The sequence below is a fragment of the Bison bison genome, unplaced genomic scaffold, assembly GCF_000754665.1.
Source record: "Bison bison bison isolate TAMUID 2011002044 unplaced genomic scaffold, Bison_UMD1.0 scf7180017864254, whole genome shotgun sequence".
Classification (NCBI taxonomy): Eukaryota; Metazoa; Chordata; class Mammalia; order Artiodactyla; family Bovidae; genus Bison; species Bison bison.
Window position 1 is genome coordinate 10073396 of NW_011494826.1, and position 15391 is coordinate 10088786.

The 15391-nt window shown below is 37.7% G+C and overlaps 1 protein-coding gene across 1 annotated transcript in view; it reads left to right on the forward strand.

Moving 5' to 3' along the window:
• SPATA5L1 (spermatogenesis associated 5-like 1) overlaps window positions 1–15391 on the forward strand; it is a 20377-nt gene that overhangs the window by 4234 nt on the left and 752 nt on the right. The window contains exons 3-8 of the mRNA XM_010847777.1: window positions 1150–1335; window positions 5989–6147; window positions 10702–10911; window positions 11775–11999; window positions 13277–13411; window positions 14145–14270. Of these exons, the coding sequence (XP_010846079.1) occupies window positions 1150–1335; window positions 5989–6147; window positions 10702–10911; window positions 11775–11999; window positions 13277–13411; window positions 14145–14270 (1041 nt within the window). The remainder of the gene's footprint in view (window positions 1–1149; window positions 1336–5988; window positions 6148–10701; window positions 10912–11774; window positions 12000–13276; window positions 13412–14144; window positions 14271–15391) is intronic.

The window sequence follows — 15391 nt, forward strand, 5'->3', positions numbered from 1 at the left end:
TGTTCGTAGTGATGCTTTCTAAGGCCCACTTGACTTCACATTCCAGGATGTCTGGCTCTAGGTAAGTGATCATACCATCGTGATTATCTGGGTCATGAAGATCTTTTTTGTACAGTTCTTCTGTGTATTCTTGCCACCTCTTCTTAATATCTTCTGCGTCTGTTAGGTCCATGCCATTTCTGTCCTTTATCAAGCCCATCTTTGCATGAAATGTTCCCTTGGTGTCTCTAATTTTCTTGAAGAGATCTCTAGTCTTTCTCCTTCTGTTGTTTTCCTCTATTTCTTTGCATTGATGGCTGAGGAAGGCTTTCTTATCTCTCCTTGATATTCTTTGGAACTCTGCATTCAGATGCTTATATCTTTCCTTTTCTCCTTTGCTTTTCGCTTCTCTTCTTTTCACAGCTATTTGTAAGGCCTCCCCAGACAGCCATTTTGCTTTTTTGCATTTCTTTTCCATGGGGATGGTCTTGATCCCTGTCTCCTGTACAGTGTCACAAACCTCAGTCCATAGTTCTTCAGGCACTATGTCTAGTGCCTGTCAGATCTAGTCCCTTGAATCTATTTCTCACTTCCACTGTATAAGCATAAGGGATTTGATTTAGGTCATGCCTGAATGGTCTAGTGGTTTTCCCTACTTTCTTCAATTTAAGTCTGAATTTGGCAATAAGGAGTTCATGATCTGAGCCACAGTCAGCTCCCAGTCTTGTTTTTGCTGACTGTATATAGCTTTGACTATATGGACCTTTGTTGGCAAAGTGATATCTCTGCTTTCTCATTTGCCATTTAGATTTTTGTCATAGCTTTCTTTCCAAGGAGCAAGCGTCCTTTAATTTTGTGGCTGCAGTCACTGTCCACAGTGATTTTGGAGCCCAAGAAAATAAAATCTGTCACTGCTTCCACCTTTTCCCCTTCTTTCTGCCATGAAGTGATGGGGCCGGATGCCATAATCTTAGTTTTTTGAATGTTGAGTTTCAAGCCAGCTTTTTCACTCTTGAAAATAAGGATTTTCTCATATTCAGAATCTAAGATACATACTTAAGAGTACCTAGTAATAGTTCCATATTTGCTCGCTAAATTATTATACATATTTGTGAGGATAAAAAAATATTTTTAAGCTGTAAATGTTTTCTTTTCTTGCTTTGCACATAGGTTGTCATTGGAACTCCCACTCTTAGACAAAGAAAGGCAATTCTACAAGTGATTACTTCAAAGATGCCTATCTCTGGTCAAGTTGATTTGAACCTCCTTGCAGAAATGACAGTTGGCTATGTTGGCGCAGACCTGACTGCACTCTGTAGGGAGGCTGCCATGCAGGCTCTGCTTCATAGTGAGAAGGTAAGAAATATTAGTTTATGACTTACGTTAACCCTTTTATTAATGTAACAAGTTAATTTGGGGACTTAAAAAAGTGGTAAGTACCTTTTCTTGAAACTTTTGACACCTTGGACATCTGTTTCTTATATGTATTTTTACATCTGAATTCCATATATAAATAGTGTATGACTGAAAGTGGGGACAGAGAGCTGACTTCTCTAGGTCGGCCGAGGGCATGTTCCCGTTCTCCCATACTAACTCTTTAGTGTTAAAGCCCAGTGCAATAAGGAAAAAGACACTGTGACCCCAGAAGAATCAAACATGTGTCTTTAAAATTTTCGTTTTATTTTGAATCTACTTCAGACTTAGAGAAAAGTTGCAAAAATAGGACAAAGAATTTTTGCATTTTCTTCGCCCAGATTCTTCAAATGTAACATTTTACCCCCTTTGCTTTATCATACTCTCTTCATGTGTATGAATGTTTATGTATATATACTTATACTCTCAAATGCAGCCAAAATGCCCACATAGCTTTGAAAAGTTGAGTGTTTATTTCCTAAAATCAGACTAACCAATAGTACAAACAATAATCAAGATGAAGAAATTAATACCAACTTTTACTTAATCTATATAGACCTTATCCAAACCTTACCATTTGTCCCATTAATTTCCTTTGTAGCAAAAATTTTAAAAGAAAAAAAAATATTTTTTGATCCAGGATTACACATTGCATTTATTAGTTGTCATGGTTTCTTAATCTTTAATCTAGAAACTTCTTCAGTCTTTCTTTTATGACTTTAATTATTTTTAAGAGTACAGTTCAGTTGTTCTGTAGGATATTCCTCAGTGTAGGTTTGACTGATATTTTCTCATGATTTGATTCAGGTTTTGCATTTTTGGCAGAAATATTCCAGAAATGATACTGTGTTCTTCTCATTGTGTCTGTTAGGTAGAAATGATATATCTTTGTCCTGTTACTGATTTGATATCTTAGATAAGGTGGTTATCTCTGAGATTCCCTATTGTTAAGATACTGTTTTTCCCTTTGTTATCAATACGCATCTTGTAGGGAAAAGAACCTTTTCTTACTCTGGAGAAGATTAAGTGCCTGGAATTTTACTTAAATTCATCTTTGACATTTAAATCCTTAATTCATGAGTGCCTTTTGAAAAAATAGTTGGGATATTAACTTAAATATAGTAGTTTTCAACACTATAGATTGGAAAATCTGTTCACTTTGTATGTAATAAGTCATCCTGAGTCCCTAAACTCCTCCAGAAAAAAATTAATTTCATTGTGCTAGGGGTTCTGTTGTAACACTTAAAATTGTCCTTTGATCTTACTCCTAATTTTGAGGTTTTTTTGTTTTTTTTTAAACCATAAAAGGATGATTTATCCTAGATTTTGAAAACATTTTTACCTAATTAATTTATATCCTTCCTCATCTTCTTTTCCTTTATTTTTACTCTTACACTGAAGGTAGGGAAGGAATTACATGAACTTTAAGTCCTCATCTTTGGGGTTTAGAACCAGAAGTGCTTAAAGATTTAATGACAAGGCCCATGTGTGAAGATGTGAGAATATATGCCTCTTGAAGGGAGGACAAGAGTACAGGATGTGGAAACAGAGGTTTACATTTAGAATTCCCTCTGCTTTGAAGTTCCAGGTTTGACCTAAAGCACCTTGGCTTAGGTGGTCCAGCCAGCTGCAGTTGTCCTAGGGTGGAGCCCACTGCTACTTCAGGAGGGCCTGCCCAGCCATAGTTAGCACAGGTGATGGCTGAGTTCATAAACAACCAGGGGAAGTGGAAAAAAGAAAGGCAAAAAGGAAGAATGGACGGAGGCATCTGGGCAGGTACTGGTTCCATCTATTTCTTTCTCCATCTCCAGGCAGCTGAGGAGCTGTTGCTGCCTCTATTACAGGGTAGATGAGGACACATTAGAGTTTGTTCAGCTTTTTGTCAAGTATGTCTATTAAAGCATTGGAAGTACAGTTTAACACATAAACATATACACATGGAAGGGAAAGGATTTTATCTGCCTGAAAGGGTTATGAAAATCAAGTGAGTAATATATACACACTAATGATCTGGAAGTGTAAATGGGATTTTCAAATGTTAGTTGGTGTTCACCTAAAGTGTGTTAGTATTCATTTACCCAATATCTGATACTGTTAGCTAGTAAAAAAAAAAAGGTGCTATTTAAAAAAATTATTTAATAACATTATTTGTGAGAGATTAAACAAGATAAAAATTGTCTGAAAGCTCATCTCCCAGAGATTATAATTATTAGCATTTTTAGGAACACTGTTAAGAATAGCTCTGTATATACATATTCACTTATTTAATCTTACATAAATGGGATAAAATAGTTTGTTATTGAAAATGGAAATTTTGGGACAACTAAATATTCAGAATTTGATGTAAGGTTAAATACTTAAATATAATACAGATATTACAAATAGAAATATGAATTTTTAATAGCCAAAAAGAAGATAATTTACTGATTTGAGCATTTTAGAATGGCAAAACAATACTATTTTTAAAAAAGATGACAAGTTCAAAAGCAAAACAAATTACTATAAACAAAGGCAAGGACATGAGACAGACTGGGAAAAATACTGCCAGCCCCTGACAAAACACCAATTTCCTTGGTATAGAAAGAAGTCTTACAAAGCAATAAGACCAATCTAAGAGAAAATGTGTAGTAAAATATGAACTGATAAACTGGTAGTTGACGGTGAAAGGATTACAAATGACTAATAAACATGAAAAATCCTCAACTTTCTTTAAAGATTAGTCTTTTTTGATTCTTTCTCTTTTAAAAACTTATTTTGAAATAATTAAAACTTCAGGGAAAAAATTTTAAAAATTAAACAAAACTTCAAGGAGAGTTGAAGGTAGAGAACTCCTGCTAATTCCTTTATCCAAACTGACAAGTTTTTAACATTTTGCCATATTAGCTTTATCCTCCTTTGTTTTCTCTCATCTCTTTGTCTCTCTGTATATATACAGTTGATTTTTGAGCAACATGGTTTTGAACTGCTCTAGTTCACTTATACGTAGATATTTTTTGATAGTAAATCCTGCAAGTAGTGCACGGTCCAGAACTGGCTGAACCCACGGATGTGGGGAACAACAGATTTGTCGGGCTTCCTCTACTTAAATGCAGATTAACCTCCATGATGTTCAAGGGTCAACTGTATACATATATGCATTCTTTTTTTTTTCTGAATCATTTGAAAATGGGTTGCAGGCATCTTAACCTGTTGTCTCTTAATATTTTAGTGTCCATTTCCTATGAATGAGTATGTATAATCTCATTATATTCAGGAAATTTAACAGTGATCAAAATGTTGTCAGATCTACAGTCCCTATTCTGATTTTGCTGGCTGTTTCGTTTTGTAGCACCCTTTTCCTTCAGTGTAGAATTTAGTCCAGGATAATATATTATGTCTAGTTTTTGGTTTTCTTTAATTTTGAACGTTTCCATAGCACTTTCTTGGTGTGTGTGCGACATTTTGACATTGACATTTTTAAAGATTTAAAGTCAGTGATGTTATAGAGCATCTCTCAGTTTGGGTGTATCTGTTTCCTCCTAGTTACGTTCAGGTTATGCAAGCCCAATAGGAACACTGCATTAAATGTTAGTGTGTCCTCCTTAGGATGTCATTTGTGGAGACATAGTGTGACCACCTACTCCTCACTGGGGGTGCCTCTTGTGGGTGACTGGTGCGATCAACTAGTCAAGCGTTGGTCCAGTTTATCTGCTTTGGAGTTGTTATTTTTCCCCTTGCAACTAATAAGAAATCTGTGAGGAGACCCTCTAAGACAATGCAGCCATCCTGTTCCCCGTCAGACTTTCTCTCCCCTAGATTGGCATCCACTGATGATTCTTGCCTCAAATAGCCATTACTGTAATGGTTGCAAAATTTATTTTCTAATTCCATTATTCCTTTTACCTCACTCTCGATTGAAGAAACTTAATTAACGCAATAGTAAACACCATGTCCTCTGTCACAATGGCAGACATTTAAGGTCTGGTCATGTCCAGTGTTAGAGAGGTGTGGGGAAAACAGCTTCATATTATTGATACAGCTTGGAGCACATTTTAATAGTAGCTATGAAAATTGTAAGTGTGCATACTCTTAAGCACAGTAATTCTATTTTGAGGAAAGTCTTATATAAAATACTTGAACATGTGTACAAAGACATTCAGTTGCAGCTTTGTGTTTAGTACCAAAAGACTGGAAAACCTCTGTTCAACAGAAGGGTGTCATTAAAATACTCATGCAATATTATGCAGTTGTCAGAAAGAATGAGGTATTACTGTATTCTTGGACATGAAAAGATTCCTGAGAGATGAAAAAGTACAAATTAATGTGTACGGTATGGTCCCATTTGTGTCTCTCTTTGAAAGGATATACATATGTCATAAACATACTGGAAGAATATACAGGAGACTGTTGACTTTCTCTGGGGATGAAGATTGGTGGGAGTTGGGGAGACATTTAGTTTTTTCATACCATGTATTATAAATTTCTTTATAGTGACAAAAAAATAGATGTATAAATTCAAATGAGGATCACAATAAAAAAGTAATCATGTTTGTGTGCCACAAAAAAGGCCCACCTGATTTTTGGTTTGATTTTGCTTTTTGGGGTGGATTACTTCAGAACCAGGACAATCCGACGATTGATGAAACAGACTTCCTTGAAGCTTTTAAAAAGATCCAACCCTCATCATTTCGAAGTGTCATTGGAGTGGCAGACATCAAACCTGTTGGCTGGGAGCAAATTGGTGGCCTTGAAGATGTAAAACTGAAATTAAAGCAGGTGAGATAGAGACTCTGCTTAAGCCAGTAGAGTAGGACGGTCTAAGTGTAATGCATTTGTGCTGTAAACAAGTGGCACTGAAACATGGCTGCCTTCACTGATGTGAACCTAACATCCGGGTCTAATGATCGCTTTTCCATCCTTGTTTAACTGGACTCTGCAGACATCAAATGCCATTTTTCATACTTTCTTTCTTCACCTTTTTGTTTAGTTTTGCTCTAAAGAGTTTCTAATTTAGATGAAGGATCAGTAAACTCTTTCTGTGGAGGACCAGAGAGTAAATAATTTAGGTTTTATGATCTCTGTTGCAGTCATTCGACTCTGCTATCACAGCACAAAAGCAGTCATATGTAATGAGTATTTGTGTTCTGATGAGATTTTTATTTATAGACACTGAAGTCATAATTTTCACACCACAGAATAGTCTTTTTTTTTTTTTTTTTAACATTTAAACATGTAAAACTGATTCTTAGATCATAGACTGTATAAGTACAGATTCTTCATTCATAGGCCTGAATTTACTCCGAGACTGGTAAAAACACAAATTTATAATTAACAGTCACTTTGGCCTGAGTAGTTACTTGATACTGATTCTCACAGTGGCTGTTGAGGGTCACAGCTCACTGGATTTTCTTACCTGCACTGCAGTTCCAAAAATTAATTTTTCCAATTCCCCTTTGGGTGATCCTGCCATAAGAAAGTAGGTTTCTCAAATTGAGCACACACAAGACTAATTTTTAAGTATCCATTATAATTTATTTATCTTAACTAGGAGCTGTATCTACAGTGAACCCTGGAATCCTTGTATCCATGGATAGGCACATTTTGTTGTTGTTGCTAAGTCACTAAGTCATGTCTGACTCTTTGTGACCCCACAGATTGAAGCACACCAGGCTCCTGTGTCCTCCACTATCCCCTAGAGTTTGCTCAAATTCATGTCCATTGAGTCGATATTCCTCTCTAACCACCTCATCCTCTGTTACCCCCTTCTCCTCCTGCCCGCCCTCTTTCCCAGCATCAGGGTCTTCTAGTGAGTTGGTTGTTTGCATCAGGTGGCCAAAGTCTTGGAGCTTTGGCTTCAGCAACAGACCTTCCAGTGAATATTCAGGGTTGATTTCCTTTAGGATTGACTGGTTTGATCTTCTTCCAGTCCAAGGGACTCTGAAGAGTCTTCTCCAGCACCATAATTTGAAAGCACCCGTTTTTTGACACTCAGCTTTCTTTATGGTCCAACTCTCAAATCTGTACACAACTGTTGGGAAAAACCACGGCTTTGACTATACAGACATTTGTCGGCTGAGAGATATCTCTGCTTTTTAATAGATATCTAGGTTTGTCTTAGCTTTCCTTTCCAGGAGCAAGCGTCTTTTAAGTCATGGCCACAGTCATTGTCCACAGTGATTTTGGAAGCCCAAGAAAATAAAATCTGCCACTGTTTCCACCTTTTCCCTTCCTCTTTGCCATGAAGTGATAGGGCCAGATGCCATGATCTTAGTTTTTTGAATGTTGAGTTCTAAACCAGCTTTTTCACTCTCCTCTTTCACCCTCGTCAAGAGGCTCTTTAGTTTCTCTTCACTTTCTGCCTTTAGAGTGGTATCATCTGCATATCTGAGATTGTTGATATTTCTCCCAGTAATCTTTATACATTTTTATATGTGTGTATGTATATATATATGTGTGTGTGTGTATGTATATATGTATGTATGTATGTATGTATGTATGTATGTATTTGACTGTGTTGGGTCTTAGTTGCATCATACAGGACCTTCCATCTTCATTGTGGCATGTGGAATCTAGTTCCCTGACCATGGATTGAACCTAGGGCCCCTGCCTCGGGAGTGTGGGGTCTTAACCACTGAACGTCAGGGATATCCCTCTCCCAGTGGTCTCGATTCCATCTTGGGTTTCATCCAGCCCGGCATTTCACATGATGTACTCTGCATAGAAGTTAAATAAACACAGTGACAATATATAGTCTTGTACACCTTTCCCAATTTTGAACCAGTTTTTTCATGTCCAGTTATAACTGTTGCTTCTTGACCTGCATACAGATTTCTCAGGAGGCAGGTTAGGTGGTCTGATATTCCCATCTCTTTCAGAATTTTCCACAGTTTGTTGTGATCCACACAATCAACGGCTTTAGCATAGTCAATGAAGCAGAAGTAAATGTTCTTCTGGAATTCCTTTGGTTTCTCCATGATCCAATAACTGTTAGCAATTTGATCTCTGATTTCTTCTGCCTCTTTGAAATCAAGTTTGTACATTTAGTTTTCAGTTCACTTCAGCCAGCTGAAGTCTAGGATTTTGAGCATAACCTTGTAAGTATGTGAAATGATACAATTGTATGATAATTTGAACGTTCTTTGGCATTACCCTTCTTTGGGATTGGAATGAAAATTGACCTTTTCCAGTCTTGTGGCCACTGCTGAGTCTTCCAAATTTGCTGACATATTGAGTGCAGCATTTTAACAGCATCATCTTTTAGGGCTTGAAATAGCTCAGCTGGAATTCCATCACTACCACTAGCTTTGTTCATAGTAATGCTTCGTAAGGCCCACTTGACTTCATACTCCAGGATGTCCAGCTCTAGATGAATGACCACACCATCCTGGTTATCTGGCTCATTAAGACTTTTTTGTACAGTTCTTCTGTGTATTCTTGCCACCTCTTCATCTCTTCTGCTTCTGTTAGGTCCTTAACCATTCCTATCCCTTATCGTGCACATCCTTACATGAAATGTTCCCTTGATATCTCTTATTTTCTTAAAGCACATTTAAATATACTCTAATTTTTTTATATGCTCTCATTTAATCTTCACAAAATAGCCATACTTTCCTGTGAGACACACCGTCTTCCTTTAGCTCTGAGATGTTAGGCTTTCCTACCTTTTTGAGCACTCCTCTCCCTTACTTTAAATGTTAATTCTCCAAGCTCCCAAGAGTCCTCTTTTTGCATTTTCTAAGTGAGTCCTTCATCTCTCATCTCCTGAAGCGTGTCCCAGGCTTCAGCTGTCTCCTGAAAGCAGCTAACTCAGAAATCTTTATATCCAGTGCAGATAGTTCTTTTGATCATCAAAACTACTTAACTCCCTGCCTACTAAATAACTTCCAGGGATCTCGGATTCAGCATGGCATGTCCAGAGTTCAGCTTACCAATTCCATCTCTACAGCTGGATTCCCTCTCGCAGTGAAGACAGCCTGTTGCCCCATCCCCTAAGTCAGAGACCTGTCTTCTAAATGGATGTCATGTTGCATGTCATGTACCTTCCCCTCTGGACTTCCCCCCTGCATATAGTGCACTTACACTGTATGTTTCAAGTCCATCCCAACCACATGATCTCTGCTGCCTGTGACACATCCAGCCTTATTATTTTTGTAGTCTGAGTCATTGCACTCATTGACCACTGCTAAGTAGTTTCCTTCCCTCTGGTTTCATTTCCTTCTAGTTCATTCTCCATACTGCTTCCTCATTGTTGACTAAAACTATGAAGGCCCAGTGTGATCTGACTCCTACTTCCATTTCAGCTCCATCACTCCTTGCCTCCCACATCCTCCACTCTGTTCTGCTTACCACTGGGAGATGAACTGGATGGTTTGATGTGTCTCTGTATATATTTGTTCCTTGTCCACGGAATGCCCTACTCTGGCCTTGTTGGTAGTTTTTAAGCCTGTCTCCCCAATTACAATAGGAGTTTCTAGTACGGGATCTTGTCTGTCTTTTTTTGTAGAGGCAATGTATCAGTAGTTGAGAACTCATGCTCTTGACCTACACTGTCTGGGATTAGTCTTAGTTCTGCTACCTCACTCATAATAAGGTAATAAGGCCTGGGCAAGTTACTTCACTTTTTAAGCCTGAGTTTCTGCATCTCTGAAATTATGATGATAACAAAACCATCTACCTCAGAGGTATTGAGGATTTGTTTATAATTCAGCTAACATTTAATGAGTGCCTACTTTGTGAAGGTGTCATTCTAGGTGATGGGGATTTAGAGGTGAACTTTGCCTACATTCCGGCAAGAGCAGAATGACAAACTCAACATGGGAATACAGTAATTTCAGATAGCAAATGAGTTAGTGCTCCAAAAATAAAAAATGGATAGTAGCATAGAGTTCCTAGGAAGAGGAAGGTCTGTTTTAACTACAGTGGTTAGGGAAGACCTCTCCAAGGAAATGACTGTAGAGTGGAGATCTGAGTGATGCAGAATAGCATATAAAGATCGCAAAGGAGTGTTCAAGCAGAGAGACTAGCAAGTAAAGGCCCTGAGATGGGAACAAACTGTGGGGGGTTATGTTAGGCCTTGTAAGCAGTGATAGTTAGGAATTTGGATTTGAATATTGTAATTCTGACAAGAAGTCATTGAAAGATTTTAAGCAGAAAGTGATGTGACCTCACTTATGTCATAAGCTCACTGGCTGCTGTGTGGAGATTGGACCCTATATCCAGCTCATAGCAGGTAGCTGAAGATTGTTGAATGAATTTATTGAATTTTTTTTTTCACATTTTACTAAAACAACTGTCTCCTTTTGTGTCCTGTCTCTTTTTGTGTTCTTTTAGAGCATTGAATGGCCTCTGAAATTCCCTCGGGAATTTGTTAGGATGGGCCTGACACAACCAAAGGGAGTTCTCCTATATGGGCCCCCTGGGTGCGCCAAAACCACGCTGGTGAGGGCCCTGGCCACCAGCTGTTGTTGCTCTTTCGTTTCAGTGAGCGGAGCTGATCTCTTCTCGCCTTTTGTTGGAGATTCAGAGAAAATCTTGTCTCAGGTTGGTTGGTTTATTTTCCCTCATGTAGTTAAGTTTACTTTTGAATTTTTGTTTCATGCCTTAAGGATAAACCTTATTTTTTAAATGTAACTGGCTATATTTCCTGTTAAGAATGTTATACCTGTTTGTGTATAGAAAACTTAGAAAATTTAGAAAAGTATAAATAGGAAATCCTCCATAGTCTCTCTACTTACTGTTAACATTTCGGTGAATTTTCTTTGTCGTTTTGTTTCCTTAGGCAGGGGAGTGAGTGGATATTATATATGTATATCCACTCATTATATATATATATGTATATATACCTATCCACTCATTATATTTATGTACTATCCACTCATCTTTTATATATATATATATCCGGGCTTCCTTCATAGCTCAGTTGGTAAAGAATCTACCTGCAATGCAGGAGACCTGGGTTCAGTTCCTGGGTCGGGTAGATCCCCCTGGAGAAGGAAATGGCAACCCACTCCAGTATTCTTGCTTGGAGAATCCCATGGACAAAGGAGCCTGGCAGGCTACAGTCCATGGGGTCACAAGAGTCAGACACGACTGAGTGACTAAACCACCAAACCACCATATATATATCCATTCACATATATATACATATACATACATATATATCTTTATTGTGATTTAGCTTAGTGTTACCACTTTTAAAATTCAGTAATATTAAATGTTTTTTGAAAATAAGATTTTTAACCCCTGTATAATACTGTTCTTTATTTGTTCATTCCCCAGTTCTTAGACATTTAGAATCTTTCTTTTTATATTTTAAAAATTATAAATAGTAATGCAGAAAGCATTCATTCATATGAATAAGGCATGATGTATAGCCTTTTAATATTTCCACTTTTGAACAAAAGGTATTTCGACAAGCAAGAGCAAATACACCAGCAATTGTGTTTTTGGATGAGATTGATTCAATCTTGGGCTCTCGATCAATCAGCAGAACAGAATGTAATGTTCAAGATCGTGTTCTTTCTGTTCTCCTAAATGAATTAGATGGTGTTGGATTGAAGACTATAGAGAGAAGAGGAAGTAAATCAGATCAACATGGTAAATGCAAGCAGCTGGAAAAAAATGAAGAGGTATTTATTAGCCAGGATACACCAAAATCCAGGCCAACAATAAACAGACTGCATCTATGCTGTCTTTTCCTATGCTGGATTCATCTCATACATTTATATAATTTCAGTTTGACTATTAGGATTTTTACAGAGCTGGTAAAATTGTGATTTAGCTGGGAAGATGAGGCAAATTTTATAATAAAGTATCTTAGATATGTGTGAATGTGAATTTTTTCCTAAGATTAGAAATGTAACTGCATATTGCTAGTGGAGAGGGGAGTTTCTTATTTCTGTATCCTCATAAAGTAGTGTTTTATGTGAAATGAAACAAAACAGACTATTATTTCCAATAGTCAGTAATTAAAAACTTCCAGTTTTGTTGAGGTTTCCTTGGTTCTAATGCAGTTAAAGTGACCTTTGGAAATCCTTTTCCTTCCAAAGCTTTTGTTTCTTCTTGGTGTTTCTTATTTCCCATTTCTTAAATTGTTCCATAGAAAGAGAGTCTTATAGCTCCTTAGGAAGATATGCCACTAGAATTTGAAGGGACGCATGAGGTGTTCTAATCAGTTCTCATAAAGCAGGAATTCCTTCTATAGCCTCTGACAGGTGTTTACCCAGTCTGCTAAAATACTTGCAGATACAGGGAACTCATTGCTTTGAGAGATCACATTACTGGAAAACTGATCTGAAAATTAAGTTCAACAATTCTGAATGCTTAGCATGTGTAAGGCCTTGCTGTAGCAGCTCTTAGATATATTTTTTTAAAATCTTCATCCTGGATTTATATACACGCAACTTATATTAGTTGTCATATTTTTGCCTCTGTAAAGAAAAAAACAAAAAAAGAGGTAAAATAAATCTCCCTCCTCAAGAACATGAGAGCCAAGACTTTTCATAGGTATACTATGTGCTAGTCAGATGCTTCTGTCTTTTCAAGTCATGCATTTAAGTTGTAATCACTCGCTGGGGCTCAGATGCATTCAGGTCAGCAGATAGATGTTCTCTGCTGTGGTGTAGAGCTTTTTTTCATCAGTTCTCACAGTGAGAGATGCCCCACTGGGGTTGATCACTCCCTTCACCGTGTGCATGTTGTATAGCTCTTTGATTAATAATTTGTTTCTAGGGTGCCTTGATATTGAGAAGGTGGTCTGGATAGGAAATGTAAGCATTCTAGTCTGAAGAGAACAGTATTCTCCTATTTAAAAACAAACAGACCTGCTGATTTGTAATTAAAAAAAAAATACATTTACTAATTAACAACTTATTGATGTTACTTTGTGTTGTATATATTCCCTCAGCTAGAGTTTCAAGAAATTTTCAATAGCAATGTCATCGTTGTTGCAGCAACAAATAGACCTGATGTGTTAGATGATGCCTTGTTACGGCCTGGAAGACTAGATAAGATTATTTATATTCCTCCTCCAGATGAAAAGGTAATCACTGTGCACATTTACTCTGTGTGAGCATTCCTAATAACACATCAGTGTCTGAGCTCTAAGAAGACGGCAGAGTTGAGTTCCTGACTGGATGTAAGTGTACATGGTGTGTGTCCTATATTGGATTCTGTGTGTTTCTTATCTAATGGCTCATCATAAATTATCATTTTCATCTGCTTTTGCTGGATACTCTGGCCCTGTTTTCAGAGAAACATAAGCCTAAAAAATGGTAGTAATTTCAGCTTTGTGGAAGACTCAAAATACTGAGTTTATGGAGTCCCCTCAAAATTATTTTGCAGCTAGAATGGAAGAATCCTAAAGCGTTAAAGAGTTTTGGTGATTATCTGGGTGAGCATCCTTATTTTACAGTGGAGAAATCTGAGCTTACAGAGATTATATAATGTATCCACAGCCAAAGGATCAGTAAACCCTTTGTCCTTCTCATCCAGAGCCACTGGCAGTGAGTGGTGAAAGACACAGAAAATGCATTTTTTATTTATCAGATTTTGAAGGGATGAAAACACTTTTTTAATCTATTTTACTTTTTAAAAATATTAAAATTTATCTTGATGTCACATTTACTTTCTTACCTCTTGAGAAAAAGTGATTCTTATTTTTTAATTCTTAAATATATATACTTTCTCTGTAATATAGAAAATTCTATATGTTTTAATATAACATTATGTCAAACATTAAGCTTCTAAACATATTATGTTTTATTTTGTTCCAGGGAAGGCTTTCTATTCTGAAAGTCTGTACAAAAAACACGCCAATGGGGCCTGACGTTTCCTTAGAAAAGGTAGCAGCAGAAACCTGTTTTTTCTCTGGAGCTGATCTTGGAAACCTCTGCAAAGAAGTAAGTTAATGAATTAGTGAAGAAAATGTACACATTTCTGCATTTATTCAGATCTTCATTCACTTGGTTTATTCAGCTCTTCATTCACTTGGCAGTATTTACTGAAAGGGAGGCACCATGGGAGGTGAAACAAGCCGCTCTGGTTCCTTGCCTTCTCTTCAGGGCTTACAGGTTGATGCGGCAGGGGGTGGTGCCGAGAGGTGATACTGAATTTAAAAATGTAGTGAGTCAGGGAAGTTTAGGGTGCTAGGAAGAATACAATTCAGACTTGAAAATAAGAGAAGGCTTTCTGAGAGAAGGTGTGTGTACATTGCAAGTGGAAGGATGGTTAGGGAGTTAGCCAGTCTGTGGGAGAGAAGGGGAGTGTTTGAGGCACAGGGAATAAAACGTGCAGATGATCGGAGGTGAGGGGATGACATTACTGAAGGGGTGGCCAGTGGCCGGCTCACACAGGTCCCTGGTAAGGCACTCTAAGGCATTTAAACTTTATCTTGAGGGCAGAAAAAAGGTCAGCCACTGTAGGTTTTCCTTAGCAAAAACTTGTGAAAATGAGAGGATACTGCCCACTGAATTAACATACGGTGAACACACTTGTATAACTACCACTTGGGTCAAGGAAGAATGTCATCAGCATGCTAGAAGCTTTCCGTGGGCCTTCCTGCTGCTGCTGCTGCTAAGTTGCTTCAGTTGTGTCTGACTCTGTGCGACCCCATAGACGGCAGCCCACCAAGCTTCCCCGTCCCTCTATCACAAAAGAACCACTGTCCTGATTTCTAGCACTGGGGAGATGACTTTTGCTGCTTTTGCACTTTATATTAATGGAACCATATGGTATGCTTTTCTGTCTGCTTCTTTAACTCAAGATTATGTCTGTGAAGTTCTTTCTTGCTTTTGTGTGTAACAGTGAAAGTGTTAATTGTTCAGTCATGTCCAACTCTTTATGATCCCATAGACTGTAGCCCGCCAGGCTCCTCTGTCCATGGAATTCTCTAGGCAAGAATACTGGAGTGGGTTATTCTTTTCTCCAGGGGATTTTCCTGACCCAGGGAGTGAACCCTGGTCTCCTGCACTGCAGGCAGATTTTTTATCGTTTGAGCCACCAGGGAAGCCTGTGTATAAGA